Source organism: Annulohypoxylon maeteangense (genome assembly GCF_022496945.1).
Source record: "Annulohypoxylon maeteangense strain CBS 123835 unplaced genomic scaffold GGS22scaffold_1, whole genome shotgun sequence".
NCBI lineage: Eukaryota > Fungi > Ascomycota > Sordariomycetes > Xylariales > Hypoxylaceae > Annulohypoxylon > Annulohypoxylon maeteangense.
This window is the reverse complement of record NW_025953248.1, coordinates 2,589,566-2,601,976: the sequence shown is the minus strand read 5'-3', so window position 1 is coordinate 2,601,976 and position 12,411 is coordinate 2,589,566. Positions and strand designations below refer to the sequence as shown.

Below are 12,411 nucleotides of genomic sequence, written 5' to 3'. Positions count from 1 at the left end.
CTTACTCTTCTTTACTACTTCCCCTCTTTTAGTTTGAGGTTATGCAAAACCCACATATGTGATCTTGGGCTACCTTTGACGAGATTGGGCAGCTTTTCTTCCCTTTGTTTTCTTGTAACCTACCTACGTAGTACCTACGATGGTAAAGTGTGTATCGACTACCTATCTAATTTATCGATTATTATTATGTATTATTATTTTAGCTTCCTTTTTTTTCTTCGTTTTTTCTTTTTTCCTCCTTTCCTTCTTCGTAGGTCCCCTACCCCTGGCCCTAACCCCCGGACCCTGTGCCTTGACAGTTGAGTGGATGGCCTTGTCATTATCTTCCATCATCGAGAGAGAAAAAAAAACTGCTCGACTACCTTAGCTAGGCGTCCATGATGGGCACATATATAAAGTTGGTCCCATCCCAACTCAAATAGCCCACCCATCCATAAGAGATCAACAGTCTCACGGGCTCTAACCAAATATATAAAGGACTGCCTTCCCGCTCTATCATACTCTTGATATATCCACTTAGTTGAACCATCTCAAGATACTTATTGTTACTACTTCGCAACTCTAAACTCAAGTCTCACGCGCTCATACCAACTCTCGTATATCCTCATACTCATACTCATCCATATACATATACATATATCATAGCTAGAGACATCCATAGCTACCTACACATCATCATCCGTACCAAGTAGAACCTCGTCTACATAAACGTGACGCGGCTCATCTATTAAGACACACATTGTCACATACCAAGACAACTCAACCTAAGCCTCTTTCGGCCTCCTGTCCGTCACCATGTGCGTCAAGGAGGATCAACCTCTCGTCAACCACTGCTGCACGTTCTGCTGCAAGGCGGTCGATTTTGGCACCCACGACTACTGCGGCAACAACTACGCCTGCCCGCGGTGTCCCGATTAAGAACCCCCTATCCCATCTCCCGGGACGCAGCAAGCCACCGGGGAGCCGCCGCGAACACCGTCTGGCTGCTTCGTCTCCGGCTACTGTCTCTCCTGAATCAACACACAAAGACATACCTCTCTCTCTCTCCATCTACCCATTCTTCCTCAAATCCCCTCTATAACGACGACCACGACGAAATCATGACCATCATCACCACCGAGAGCCTTCCCTAACTCTTGTGTTGTTGTTTTTTCTTCTTTTTATATACCCCGGCACCACTCCTTTAGCTATTGCGTAGGCCCGGCGGGGGACAGGGAAACCCAAGCCCGCCCCGCGAAGGATAAGAACCGCCGACAACGACCCCGGCACCCGTATTCCGTCCCTACAGATAACATATACCGGTGCCGCGCGCGCGCCAATGCCTCGGTCCCGGTCTCCTGTCATTACCTACAGAGTTCCCTCCCCAAGAACTACTCTCACCTTGGTTCGCCCGCCCCGCATGCAAGGCTGAGAACGGACACGGCGTAGCGAGCGTATGTGCGTATGTGCGTATGTGTGTGTGTGTGTGACAACCCCAGGTCCAAAAATTACATACCTATCCATACCTCTCTCCAGGATCCGTTGTCCGTCGCCCATGGATAGCGGCCGGGGGAGGGGTGTGGTGGGTGTGGGTGTGGTGGTGAGCCAGCGTTGGTTGTATCACGTACGCTGCAGCAGCAGCAGCATGCAAACTGCACTGCAACTCCTCGTTACCACACGTTCGCTTCCCCTCCTCTCGCTCGCGGCCTTGTCCTCTACCATCGAATCGAAAAAAGCGAGAAAGAAAAAAAAGAAAAAAAAAGAAACACCACCAATTGTACCCTGATACCTACCTACATACACCCTCCTCCTCCTCTTCCTCTTGTACCACTCAGCTTTCTTTGCATAGCCATGCGTTGGTTGCACACCTCCGATTGTTCGTCGTTTTTTCCATCTACCTTTTGTCTATCACCTACCTACCTTATTTCTTACGCATCCTTCTTTGATGTTGGCTTGGGACGGGACCCCTGGGATGCGAACTGGAGTTCATATGGAGCAGCGCTTGTTTTTGCAAGGATTACGGGGTAGCTGGTACTTGTTTTTGTGTGACATTTGGGCGCTGCGAAGAGCAAGGAACTTGAACATCATCTTGGGGCGCTTTGGATCTACGGTTGCTTTTTTATTTTTATTTACCTATTTTACCTCGATTTTCTATTTTTTGTTATATTTTCTTTTTCTGTCCCTCATAGGTACCTACCCACAGCGTAACCTGGAGTTCTTTTTTGGGGGGCGCGATATAGGATTTTGGGATTTTGTTTTTTTTTCGTCTTTCTTACCCCCACCATCTTCCCTCTCCAACATCTCCTCAAAATAGCTGGCGGAGAGAGGATGGGACTCCACAATGCCTCGTTATAGCGCCCGGACGGTCCCGCTGTAACGGACGGGATTTCCCTTTGCTGCTATCGATATTATTCCCTGGTCAGGATCGTGGTGGCATATCACCCCCTAGCCGGATAAGCGAGGTAAATCATACAGACGACCGCGAGCTAGGAAAGCATCTAAGGGGAAGAGAGGGGCACCCGGAGCCTTGTTTGGGAACACCTAGGGCGTTAACCATGGTTTGGGTGCATGTCGGCGGAAGAATTCGACGGCCGCCAAGGGGGAAGAAATCGAACTACCACGCCCACCGGAATGTCCAGCTAAACATGGGAACATGGCAAAGTTTCTAGGAAGGGAAATTGATTACTTCTTTTAGGAGGAGGAAAATGGGTATTCCTGCGAATGATGGGAATGCTAGAAATGCTGGGAATGACTGGGGAACATGTGATTTCCATCTATTTGTTTTTCGGTTTCTTTTCTTATATTTGATACCTTGTCACGCGGCCAGTCTGGGATGATTTGTGCTTACTCTCGATGATACCAAAGCTATGCTATGAGAACCGAATCAATCAATGAATGCATAAATTATGATACACTCTATGATACCCCAGAAATCCCATGTCTTGCTATGTGTGTCTGCTATTATTGCTGTGGCTCCTGCTACTCTTCCGTGACCCACTCCCTGCTGCGATCCAAGCACCTAGGTAGAATCCCGGTCCGCTTGCATGTCCAAGGTCTCAAAACCCCCTCCAAATATAGTTACTGACGGCCCCCATCGACCATCGGCGCCGTGACACCTTCGGTTCATTCGGCCACCGTAAGGCGACGGCATAGGCGGACGAAATTCTGTCGGAGCCCATGGAGCCGAACATGGATAAATCATGATGTCGATGCTGATTACTTCTGTTACGGGTCCTGGGTCTGACATGCGTCTCGAGTTTAGTCGATGACTGCTACTCTCGATCCTGCTTACGGCCTACCCTATACGTGTGTGTAACGTGCTTACGCCGCATCTTTGCAAGGCCATATCTCAGCAGGTCTAAGCAGGCTAGTTGCCTTGGTAGATATCGGGCAATATTGCCCAGTGCCGCATTGTGCTTCCCTCTTTGGGATAAATATTTCGCGGTATTATACGGATTACGAGATGTGATGTCTCGCAATCGCATGGTATAATGGGCGAGCGTAGGGCCACGTAGCTCCTCTCACACGTAGAATCGCCATTCTACGTATACATCATCATCATACACATGAGCTATTAACCCATGAACCGGGATGGATCATGGGAGCAGCCAAAGCTACATCAGCTACCCATCGCTATTCTTGCCTCTCCCCATCGGCATAATGAAACAGAAAGAACTCGAAGGCTGCGCGGATGATGACAGGGGTGTCTACAGCAACATCGGTAGACGGACGAAAACAGACGGGTCTGATCCAAAATGCCATGTAGCTCCGTCAATCCCGGGGAATAAGTGAGTAGCATCGATGGGGTGCCCTGCTGGCCCCCCCTTTACTGCCACTCGCTGGGCGAACCCGTCACCCATCCACGACCGAGATCCAATCAACCCGAACGCGGAAGGGCGAACCCGACTCGATCGATTTTAGGGTCGGTGGGGAGGATATCGAATCATCGATGTGCATTCTGATATCTGATATACTCTTTACTTAACGGCGATGAAACCCCAGCGGGAACCATCGTCATCCAACAAGCTTCTGGGACGGACTACCTACATACGGTAAGGCGAGTAGGAGGAAGCCATGCCGCGTGTTCTCGTTATCATGGAAGCTTCGGATTCGACTGCTCTCCTCTCACAGATATGATATGGCGCCCCCCCCCCAAACTCCCTATTAACGTCGATATTATCGCAAGGTTTCCCCGTTCCGGGGAAGGATTGGCTGGCCGACGTATGAATGGCCTTACACATACATACATACGCCCATCCATTAGCAGGTACCTACATGGCGCGACCAGATTCCAACCAAGCCGCGTCCGCATCATCTAAGAGGAAAATAAGCAAGCGGGCTTCGAGAAGCGCTCCGCCAACCTGCAGCAGCTAGGTAGTCCCAGCCCTGTAGGAAGGGCGCTAGAGGGCGCTCTGCAGCATGCATCGCTGTAAAGCAGCAGACTTGGCGATGTCGCGTTGGAAGGGGGCGAAAGTGTTGCTGAACTTAGTGGAGCACGGGCGGACAGGGTGTGTGGTCAATGCAGCGTGAATCGTTCCTGTCCTGTCCGGTCCTGCATAGCGGGTTGCAGGAGAACACAATGTAGATTGTCTCTCATTCGCCGCAGCTGCGTTTTGTTCCTAGCTACCAGCGAACTGGCTGCAAGACCTAACTAGTAGGCTACGACCGGCCGAGCGAACTAGACTCTTGGGGAATGGGATTGACAGTCTGTGCTTCTATACCCTCTCTGCCCGCCTTCTGTCCGTGCAACAAGACGGTAACGGCAGGCACAATAATTCCAGCGCGCATGTAGATGCGCGTACGTAGGGTGTGGCCTACCATTCACCAAGAAAGGCTGGCCGGGGTAGTAGCGAAGCAGCCAGTTAGTTAGCTCGCAGAGGTCTCGTCAGTTCTCCCAAGTTGGAGGAATCGACGGATCTTGTGGAGCCATATAGAAGTTGAATTGGGCATCGCTGCGCTGCGCTGTGCTGTTGCCTGCTGCTGCTAGCTGCTGTGTAACCCGCAAATCATACAGGGTGTGGCAGAACTGACTGGCCGTGAGCTATTAGCCAGATATTCGTGCGCGGGTTATGTAGCATACCTAGGTCAAGATCGCAGAGGACCTCGAAAACGACGGATGCTTTAGACACAATACCTAAACTGGTACACCCTAGGAAAGAGGGGTACATTTCCAGGTTATTCAAGCACGCACGGAGGGTCTAGGGCCAGAGCCACATTGCTACTTGGTGGTCCACCTGGCTACATGGTATAGGAAGTGGAAGTGGAAGACGGATACGGCAATGGAGGGGATTAATCAATAGGTAATACCAAGGTGAGCCCGCCCCCCTTGGAACCCTTGGATCCCTCGAATGCCATCTGATGGGAATGGGAATGGACCGGACGCAGCAAATGCGAATCGTGACGGTTTCTGGCGGTCGCCGCTGCTCCCTTGCGCATCAACTTCAGAGCTAGACCCGAAATTCACCGACCTCACCTTGAGGGGCCAAGGCCCGGGCCCTGCTAGAAAAGCATCGATTCCTGCATGCAGGTCGACCGAGTAGGGAAGGAATTACTTAAGCAGCAAATGCCAAGCGATACGCAACGCAGATAGCCCCAGGCCCACAAGAATTCCCATGGTTTGGAATCTGTGGTGAAGGAGTTTCCGTAGACAAGGCGTTACTTTGGGGACGGGTTTCCCCATGACTCGACGTTCCCTCGATCGTCGATGCAGGCACGTATCTTTTTTGTCTAGCCCAGCAACAATTAGTCACATATCACATTTTGATATCTCATCTTCTCTGGGGATCCGGCCTAGTGGAGCTGCTCCCCACGACAGTAAATCGTCTTACGTCGGATACAGCTCATCAGACCACTCTCGATATAAGGATACTTCTTGAATACTGTATGACCGGGTCTGCCGGCGATCCTCCTGCAACACTACTCTCCCAAACTCCAGGGCGGTCCGAAAGGGTATACGGTATACTTCTAAACAAAAACAAAAGAGGAAGAACAAAAACAAGAGTCGCCCGTCGCTGCATGCATTTCCAAATCTTTGGTACCATAACGAGGCTTCGTTGGTGCATCCCTCCTCGATTCAGTCACCTTGGCCTTGTGACCCCCACTCGCAACCAAGCTTCGCTTTCAGGTTTTAGCTGCCGTGCATGTGAAGCATGTCCGGAAATAAATAGATATTAACTTACAACTCCAATCCTGGATTATACTGTAGCATATACCACGAAATCGTCTGATGATCGCCGCATATGAGGCTTTCGCAGGATTCGTCTGGGACATTTTCGTGACGCTCAAATGATTCAGATTGCTAATAGTCGCAGTCGCAGTCGCAGTTGCCGGCAGATGACTCGGTACCTCTTTAGTAGAGGCTGAGGAAGACGGCGGCAATAGAAGACTTGTCGTACTTGACGTACTTGCCCTTGCCTTTGTCTATCTCGTGGTAACGGTCCCAGAAGCGATTGTAGAGAGGTTCGAGCATCTGCTGTACGTCTTTCGCGAACATCTGCCTCACTTCCTTCTCCATGCTGAAAGTCTTGTGCCGAGCCACTAGTTCATCAAAGGTTGCGTTGAAAGTTTGGAACTTGGACTTGATATTGTCCTTGTCTTTGCTGCTCAGCCCTTTCAGGATCGACGTGGATTCGGATGAACCCGAAGCGGGTCGCTGAGACCGATTCGTGTGGATCGTGTCTAGCAGATGCATTGACACGTCCCGAGACGCGTCGGAGTAGTATGCCTTCGCCTTTTTGCGCCAACCTTCCAGACTGCTGAGTCTACCCTCTAGGAGCGGCTTTAGATCGGAATCCCGAACCATACGTTCGACGATGATTATGCTGTTGGCCAGAAAGACACCCCAGACCGATTTCCCTTTTAGTAATGCCCTCGCCTTCTGATCCAACGCCGACATCAAGACATCGATCGTATCGGTGCAATAATGCGCGAAAATATCCTTCCCGTCAGCGCCGATGTCGAACGATGCCAAACTAGGTATCCCGTCCATGCTAGTGTTCGCTGCTGCGGCCGACTTCCACCCGCCATCGCCTAGCGATATCATAATGCTTGATATTGGCCTGAGGAAGTCAACCATGGTTTGCAAGCGTTGCATCGTCTCAGAGATCACAGGGACTGGTGAGCCATCGGCGGGGAGAGTTTGCAGTGCCCCCACCCTTCGCTTCGTGTCCTCGAGCAGCTCGGCAAGTGAAGACTTGCCCGTCTCACGCACTGGTTTCAATGCGGCGGCCAAGGTAGCTTTGAGTTCGCCCGTGCGTTCCTCGATATTGTTGGACAGATTGGACATAATCTCGGTGACCTCATATGCGAGGTAACAGTCTGTGTTGAGATGGGCCTTAATGTGATTGTTTAGCTCGCGGATTGTTCTCGCCAATTCAGCCAGCGGGGCCTGACAGGTCATTTGAAAAGCCGGCCCCCAGTCCTGTCGCATAAATATGTTGCAGATGTTGTCGTATTCGGCAACAAATAAGCCTTCCATTGCTTGGGCGTACATGCCAATCCCATTGGTACCGGCCCGGTAGATAGCATCGGGGCTCTTCTTCTTGGCCGTATTGACGCTCGCGTATGCAAGGTTTATGAGAGTTTGTGATAGATATTGCGCCCTCACATCGGCATAGATTTTGATTAGTGGGTTTTCGGACAATGAGTTACCGGACACGTAAGAGTTCATAAGACTTAGGCGCGAAATCTTGTCTTGGGACAAGAGGGGGAATGGTGTATTTTTAGTCGTGTACTGCAGCGGCTCAATCGATCGCGGCGTCTCCCCCCGCAGCATCTTGTCGAACGAATTCTCCAGTTGGGTATTGCCAGATTTTATCAAACGTTGGAGGTCAGCAATCGTCTGCTGGTTTGCACGGAGGTTCGAGCTCTTCATATTTTCCAGCGCCTTATTCAACCGCTTGATCGAGTTTAGGTAGTTGGATAACCCGGCTTTTTCGGGACCTTGGCGAATGATGGCTTCCTCATCGCTCTTGGAATCGGCAGGCTGGCGAAGTCGTTCAATAGCTGCGATGACTGCCTCGATGTCTAAAGAATGGCAACAGTATCAGTATAAGGAAGTCTCCTGCGGAATAGTAGGGCAAGGTGAGGGGAAATGAACTGACTATTCCCTAAGACCTGCAGTTTCTTAGTCTCGCCAGTAAGGGGACCCGATACATCTCGCACGCTCTTCCCAGTAGCTTCTAATCTTCCTAGGCATGCTTGGATCTTCTTGGTTAATTGAGTCGTCTTCTCTAGTCGCGAATTGAGCACGTCGACCTCGGCACGAGCTTCCTCGTCAGCAGCATGGCGGCCGTTGGAAAGTCCTACTGCCATGATTCTGATTCTACTTCCGACTTCCTACTTTCTTCCTACTTTGCCAGAAGCAATGAAGACCCCGGGATCGAATGCGAAAGCGACAGATGGGAGCCAGAGTCCAGTTTCGTCGTAGTCGTTAGGATATTGATGTTAAGTTTAAGTTTACGACTTCTGGAACTGTCGCCGCATGAATTAGGAGTAGTAGTGACTTCCGTCAGAGTGACTGAATTGGGGGCGGGTTAGGTGTAGCTTCGGCTGGTGCCGACACGCTTAGGCCACTACTACCACCAGTACCGGGTACCTAGGCCAGTATATTTATGCGCCTGCCTTCACTAGGAAGCTGATAACGCTTCACCGGTTGGCTTCTAGGGGCTGTCACACCAATCAATCATGTAAGGCAAGTGCTCTCTTGACCGAAATGCATGAAACACATTCGAATCACTTTACGTAAATGATTTATAATTAATTAGATACAACTAGATCTAGATCTAAATATATGAATGTATAATAGAGCAAATTCAATAGCGATTCTCGACAAACTACTTAAATTTATAAGAAGGAACCTTGGAAACCTGCCCTGAAATACCTAATTGAAGCCTTTACAAGGTAATTAGTAGCTTAGGTACCTAACCACCTACATAGTGCTACTTAAATATCACAAGAATTATCCAAGTGTAGATAGATGCGTCGTCTCTAGTAGTATTTTGGCATACCTAAACGGACGATTTTAAAAACAATCAAAATGGTATCTTTGTCAAAGGTTTTCAAGACCCAATACATGATTCAAAGAATTACAAGGCAAGTGCAATGATGAAATTATTCCACCCGCACGGAGATAATCGGACGAAATAGCTTGCCATATCAAGGTTTAATCAAGTGGGACATCTGCAACCACTTAAACACGACACGCGAAAAACGCGGTCAGGGACGCGACATGGATTTTGATTCCCCTCTGCCCCTTTCCTAAACAACCAATTCCAGTCTAAGAATAACCTTGGAAATCTCCCCACTTGATTGCTATCTATGATCTATCCCACCGCAATTATCTGAAGAATAGATAATAGACGTCTTCAACTTAGTGATCTACCTAGTTTCTCTACAACTTTCGGTCACAACTACGGAAGATAATTAGGCATCATGGACAGTTTTATGCTTCGAGATGAAGCAGCCAAGGAGCGCATTCGCTTGGCTGAGGAGTTCCTCGATCCTCGTGAGTTCACCAACGGGCTATGTGTTAAGTATTGCGATACTGACGAGTATGTTCCTGGATAGATGATCCACGTGCGAGGAGTTACCGATCCGATATCATCCTAATGCTCCAGAAGAATCAAAAGCGTTTAGTAGTCAACCTAGACCACGTTCGCGATCACAATACCGAACTCGCAGACGGTCTACTATTCGACCCATTCGATTTTACCCTAGCATTCAACCATGCGCTCAAGGAAATTGTAAAGACCATTCCACAAGCTCGACCAGACCAGACTGATCAAGATGTCCTGTACTACTGTGCTTGGGCTGGCAGTTTCGGTCTCAACGCTTGCAATCCTAGAACCCTATCATCCAATAACCTAAATCATATGGTTTCGATCGAAGGTATTGTCACAAGATGTTCGCTGATTAGACCGAAAGTCGTCAAGAGTGTTCATTACAACGAGAAGAAGAATATTTTCCACTTCCGCGAATATCGCGACCAGACTATGACGAACGGTGTAACTACCTCAAGTGTCTATCCCCAAGAAGACGAAGAGGGGAACCCACTCCTAACAGAGTATGGATTCTGTACATACAGAGATCACCAGACTATCTCTATACAAGAAATGCCCGAGAGAGCCCCTGCCGGTCAACTACCTCGTGGCGTGGACGTCATTCTAGACGACGACCTCGTCGACAAAGTAAAACCAGGCGACAGAGTACAGCTCGTAGGCATATTCCGAACACTTGGAAACCGAAATACAAATCACAACAGCGCATTGTTCAAGACGATAATCCTAGCGAACAACATCGTACTTCTCTCATCTAAGGCTAGCGGAGGTGTAGCAACCGCCACCATCACCGACACCGATATTCGTAATATTAACAAAGTTTCAAAGAAGAAAAATCTCTTCGAACTTTTATCGCAGTCATTGGCACCGAGTATTTTTGGTCACGATTATATCAAGAAGGCTATCTTGCTCATGTTGTTGGGTGGTATGGAGAAGAATCTCGAGAATGGTACACATCTAAGAGGAGACATCAATATTCTCATGGTTGGTGATCCTTCGACGGCTAAATCTCAACTTTTACGCTTCGTGCTCAATACCGCCCCGTTGGCCATTGCCACCACTGGTCGTGGTTCTTCAGGCGTCGGTCTCACAGCTGCCGTCACGACCGATAAGGAGACGGGTGAGAGAAGACTAGAAGCCGGTGCTATGGTTATGGCAGACAGAGGAGTCGTCTGTATCGATGAGTTCGACAAAATGTCGGATATTGACCGTGTCGCTATCCACGAAGTTATGGAACAGCAAACAGTCACTATCGCTAAGGCAGGAATCCATACGTCACTCAATGCTCGCTGTAGTGTTATCGCAGCTGCCAACCCCATCTTTGGTCAATACGACACACACAAGGATCCTCACAAGAACATTGCTCTTCCAGATTCTCTACTATCTCGTTTTGATCTGCTGTTTGTCGTCACGGACGATATCGAAGATACCCGAGATCGCCAGGTCTCCGAACACGTCCTGCGCATGCACCGTTACCGACAGCCCGGCACCGACGAAGGCGCTCCGGTTCGCGAGAACGGACAACAAGCCCTCGGTGTCGCATTACAAAGCCAGGATGCCACCCAGACGGTCACCGAAGTCTACGAGAAATACGATGCTATGCTGCATGCCGGTGTCACTGTAACATCTGGTCGCGGCGCCAACAAGCGGAAGGAGGTTCTAAGTATCCCGTTCATGAAGAAGTACATCCAGTACGCGAAGAACAGGGTCCGGCCGGTATTAACCCAGGACGCGTCGGAGCGCATCGCGGAGATATACGTCGGCCTACGAAACGATGAGATGGAAGGAAACCAGAGGAGAACATCTCCCTTGACGGTCCGTACCCTAGAAACGCTCATCCGTTTGGCAACCGCACACGCCAAGTCTAGGCTCTCCAATCGGGTAGACGACCGGGATGCGCTAGCAGCTGAGGCAATCCTCCGTTTTGCCCTGTTCAAGGAGGTCGTCGCGGACGAGTCGAAGCGGAAGCGAAGACGGACCCAACGAGTCGAGTCGGACGGTGAGGATGATGACAGCGACGACGACGACGATGGCGATGGGGGTGATACCAGCTACAGAGGATCGACGGCTCGTGGTAGGGTCGCCCCTTCATCCAGGACGACTTCCCGCACGCAGCCATCAACCAACGGCAACCGTCGCGCGAACGGCCGCACCCCGGCCCGCTCCCCCGAAGTAAACGACGATGCAGAGGAGAACGATGACATATACAACGCTACACCGCAACGCCCCAACCGAAGCGGAGCTGCGTCCTCATCAAACGCACCCGCAACATCGCAGTTCTCCTTCGCCTCCTCGGTGCCCGCCTCGCAGCTCGAGACACAAGAGACAGAAACGCAAGACGCAGCCCTCGCGTCTAGCGCCGCGGACCTAAATATCGACACCCCGATCACTCCGGAGAGATTAGCCATGTTCCGCTCGGCGCTGGGCCAGCTCCTCAACGCAGACCTATTCGACGACGACGCGGCGGACGTGGAAGAGGTCATTGCCGCGGTGAACCGCCGCGTGGAGGGTCGCGGGGACGTGTTTTCTCGAGAAGAGGCGATTAAGGCGCTTAAGAAGATGGACGATGCGAATCAGATCATGTAAGTGTGGTTCTTGCCCAAATATGCTGGATACGTAGGAATCGATGCTAACGAGATATACAGGTACACGGATGGAAACTTGGTGTATAAGATCTAGATGTAGGTGATGCTATGTGAAGGTAGTGGGTTACGATGATATGGTAGACGATCCATGATCCATGAAGAGGGTAGGGGCGTTCCCGAGGGGTTGCGAATTTGTATGTGTGCTTATCTGACTGATCAGCATGTTTGGTTCTGGTCTGGCTTGTTGCTAGATAGAGTCGTAGGTTACTTAATGTCATGAGCTACGTTGG

The 12,411-nt window shown here is 50.2% G+C and overlaps 2 protein-coding genes across 2 annotated transcripts; one reads left to right on the top strand and one right to left on the bottom strand.

The window, feature by feature from the left end:
• Window positions 1–6,158: 6,158 nt before the first annotated feature.
• GGS22DRAFT_150348 (Cullin repeat-like-containing domain protein) lies at window positions 6,159–8,746 on the bottom strand. The gene is made up of 3 exons (XM_047959293.1): window positions 8,082–8,746; window positions 6,521–8,004; window positions 6,159–6,453 (listed from the first exon to the last, which is right to left on the bottom strand). The coding sequence occupies exons 1-3, from the start codon at window positions 8,290–8,292 to the stop codon at window positions 6,400–6,402; spliced, it is 1,749 nt and encodes a 582-aa protein (XP_047824074.1). The 5' UTR covers window positions 8,293–8,746; the 3' UTR covers window positions 6,159–6,399.
• A 534-nt stretch (window positions 8,747–9,280) lies between these two features.
• Window positions 9,281–12,341, top strand: GGS22DRAFT_10501 (MCM-domain-containing protein). Its single transcript, XM_047957786.1, has 3 exons — window positions 9,281–9,484; window positions 9,547–12,118; window positions 12,182–12,341. Exons 1-3 carry the CDS (start codon window positions 9,412–9,414, stop codon window positions 12,213–12,215), a joined length of 2,679 nt encoding a protein of 892 aa, XP_047824073.1. The 5' UTR covers window positions 9,281–9,411; the 3' UTR covers window positions 12,216–12,341.
• The last annotated feature ends 70 nt before the right edge of the window (window positions 12,342–12,411 follow it).

Coding starts and splice junctions, on each gene's coding strand:
- GGS22DRAFT_150348 (XM_047959293.1), bottom strand. CDS start 8,292: ATGGCAGTAGGACTTTCCAACGGCCGCCATGCTGCTGACGAGGAAGCT. Junction 8,005..8,081: donor ACTGCAGGTCTTAGGGAATA/GTCAGTTCATTT, acceptor GCCATTCTTTAG/ACATCGAGGCAGTCATCGCA. Junction 6,454..6,520: donor TCAACGCAACCTTTGATGAA/CTAGTGGCTCGG, acceptor CGAAAGACGTAC/AGCAGATGCTCGAACCTCTC.
- GGS22DRAFT_10501 (XM_047957786.1), top strand. CDS start 9,412: ATGGACAGTTTTATGCTTCGAGATGAAGCAGCCAAGGAGCGCATTCGC. Junction 9,485..9,546: donor TGAGGAGTTCCTCGATCCTC/GTGAGTTCACCA, acceptor GTTCCTGGATAG/ATGATCCACGTGCGAGGAGT. Junction 12,119..12,181: donor GACGATGCGAATCAGATCAT/GTAAGTGTGGTT, acceptor CGAGATATACAG/GTACACGGATGGAAACTTGG.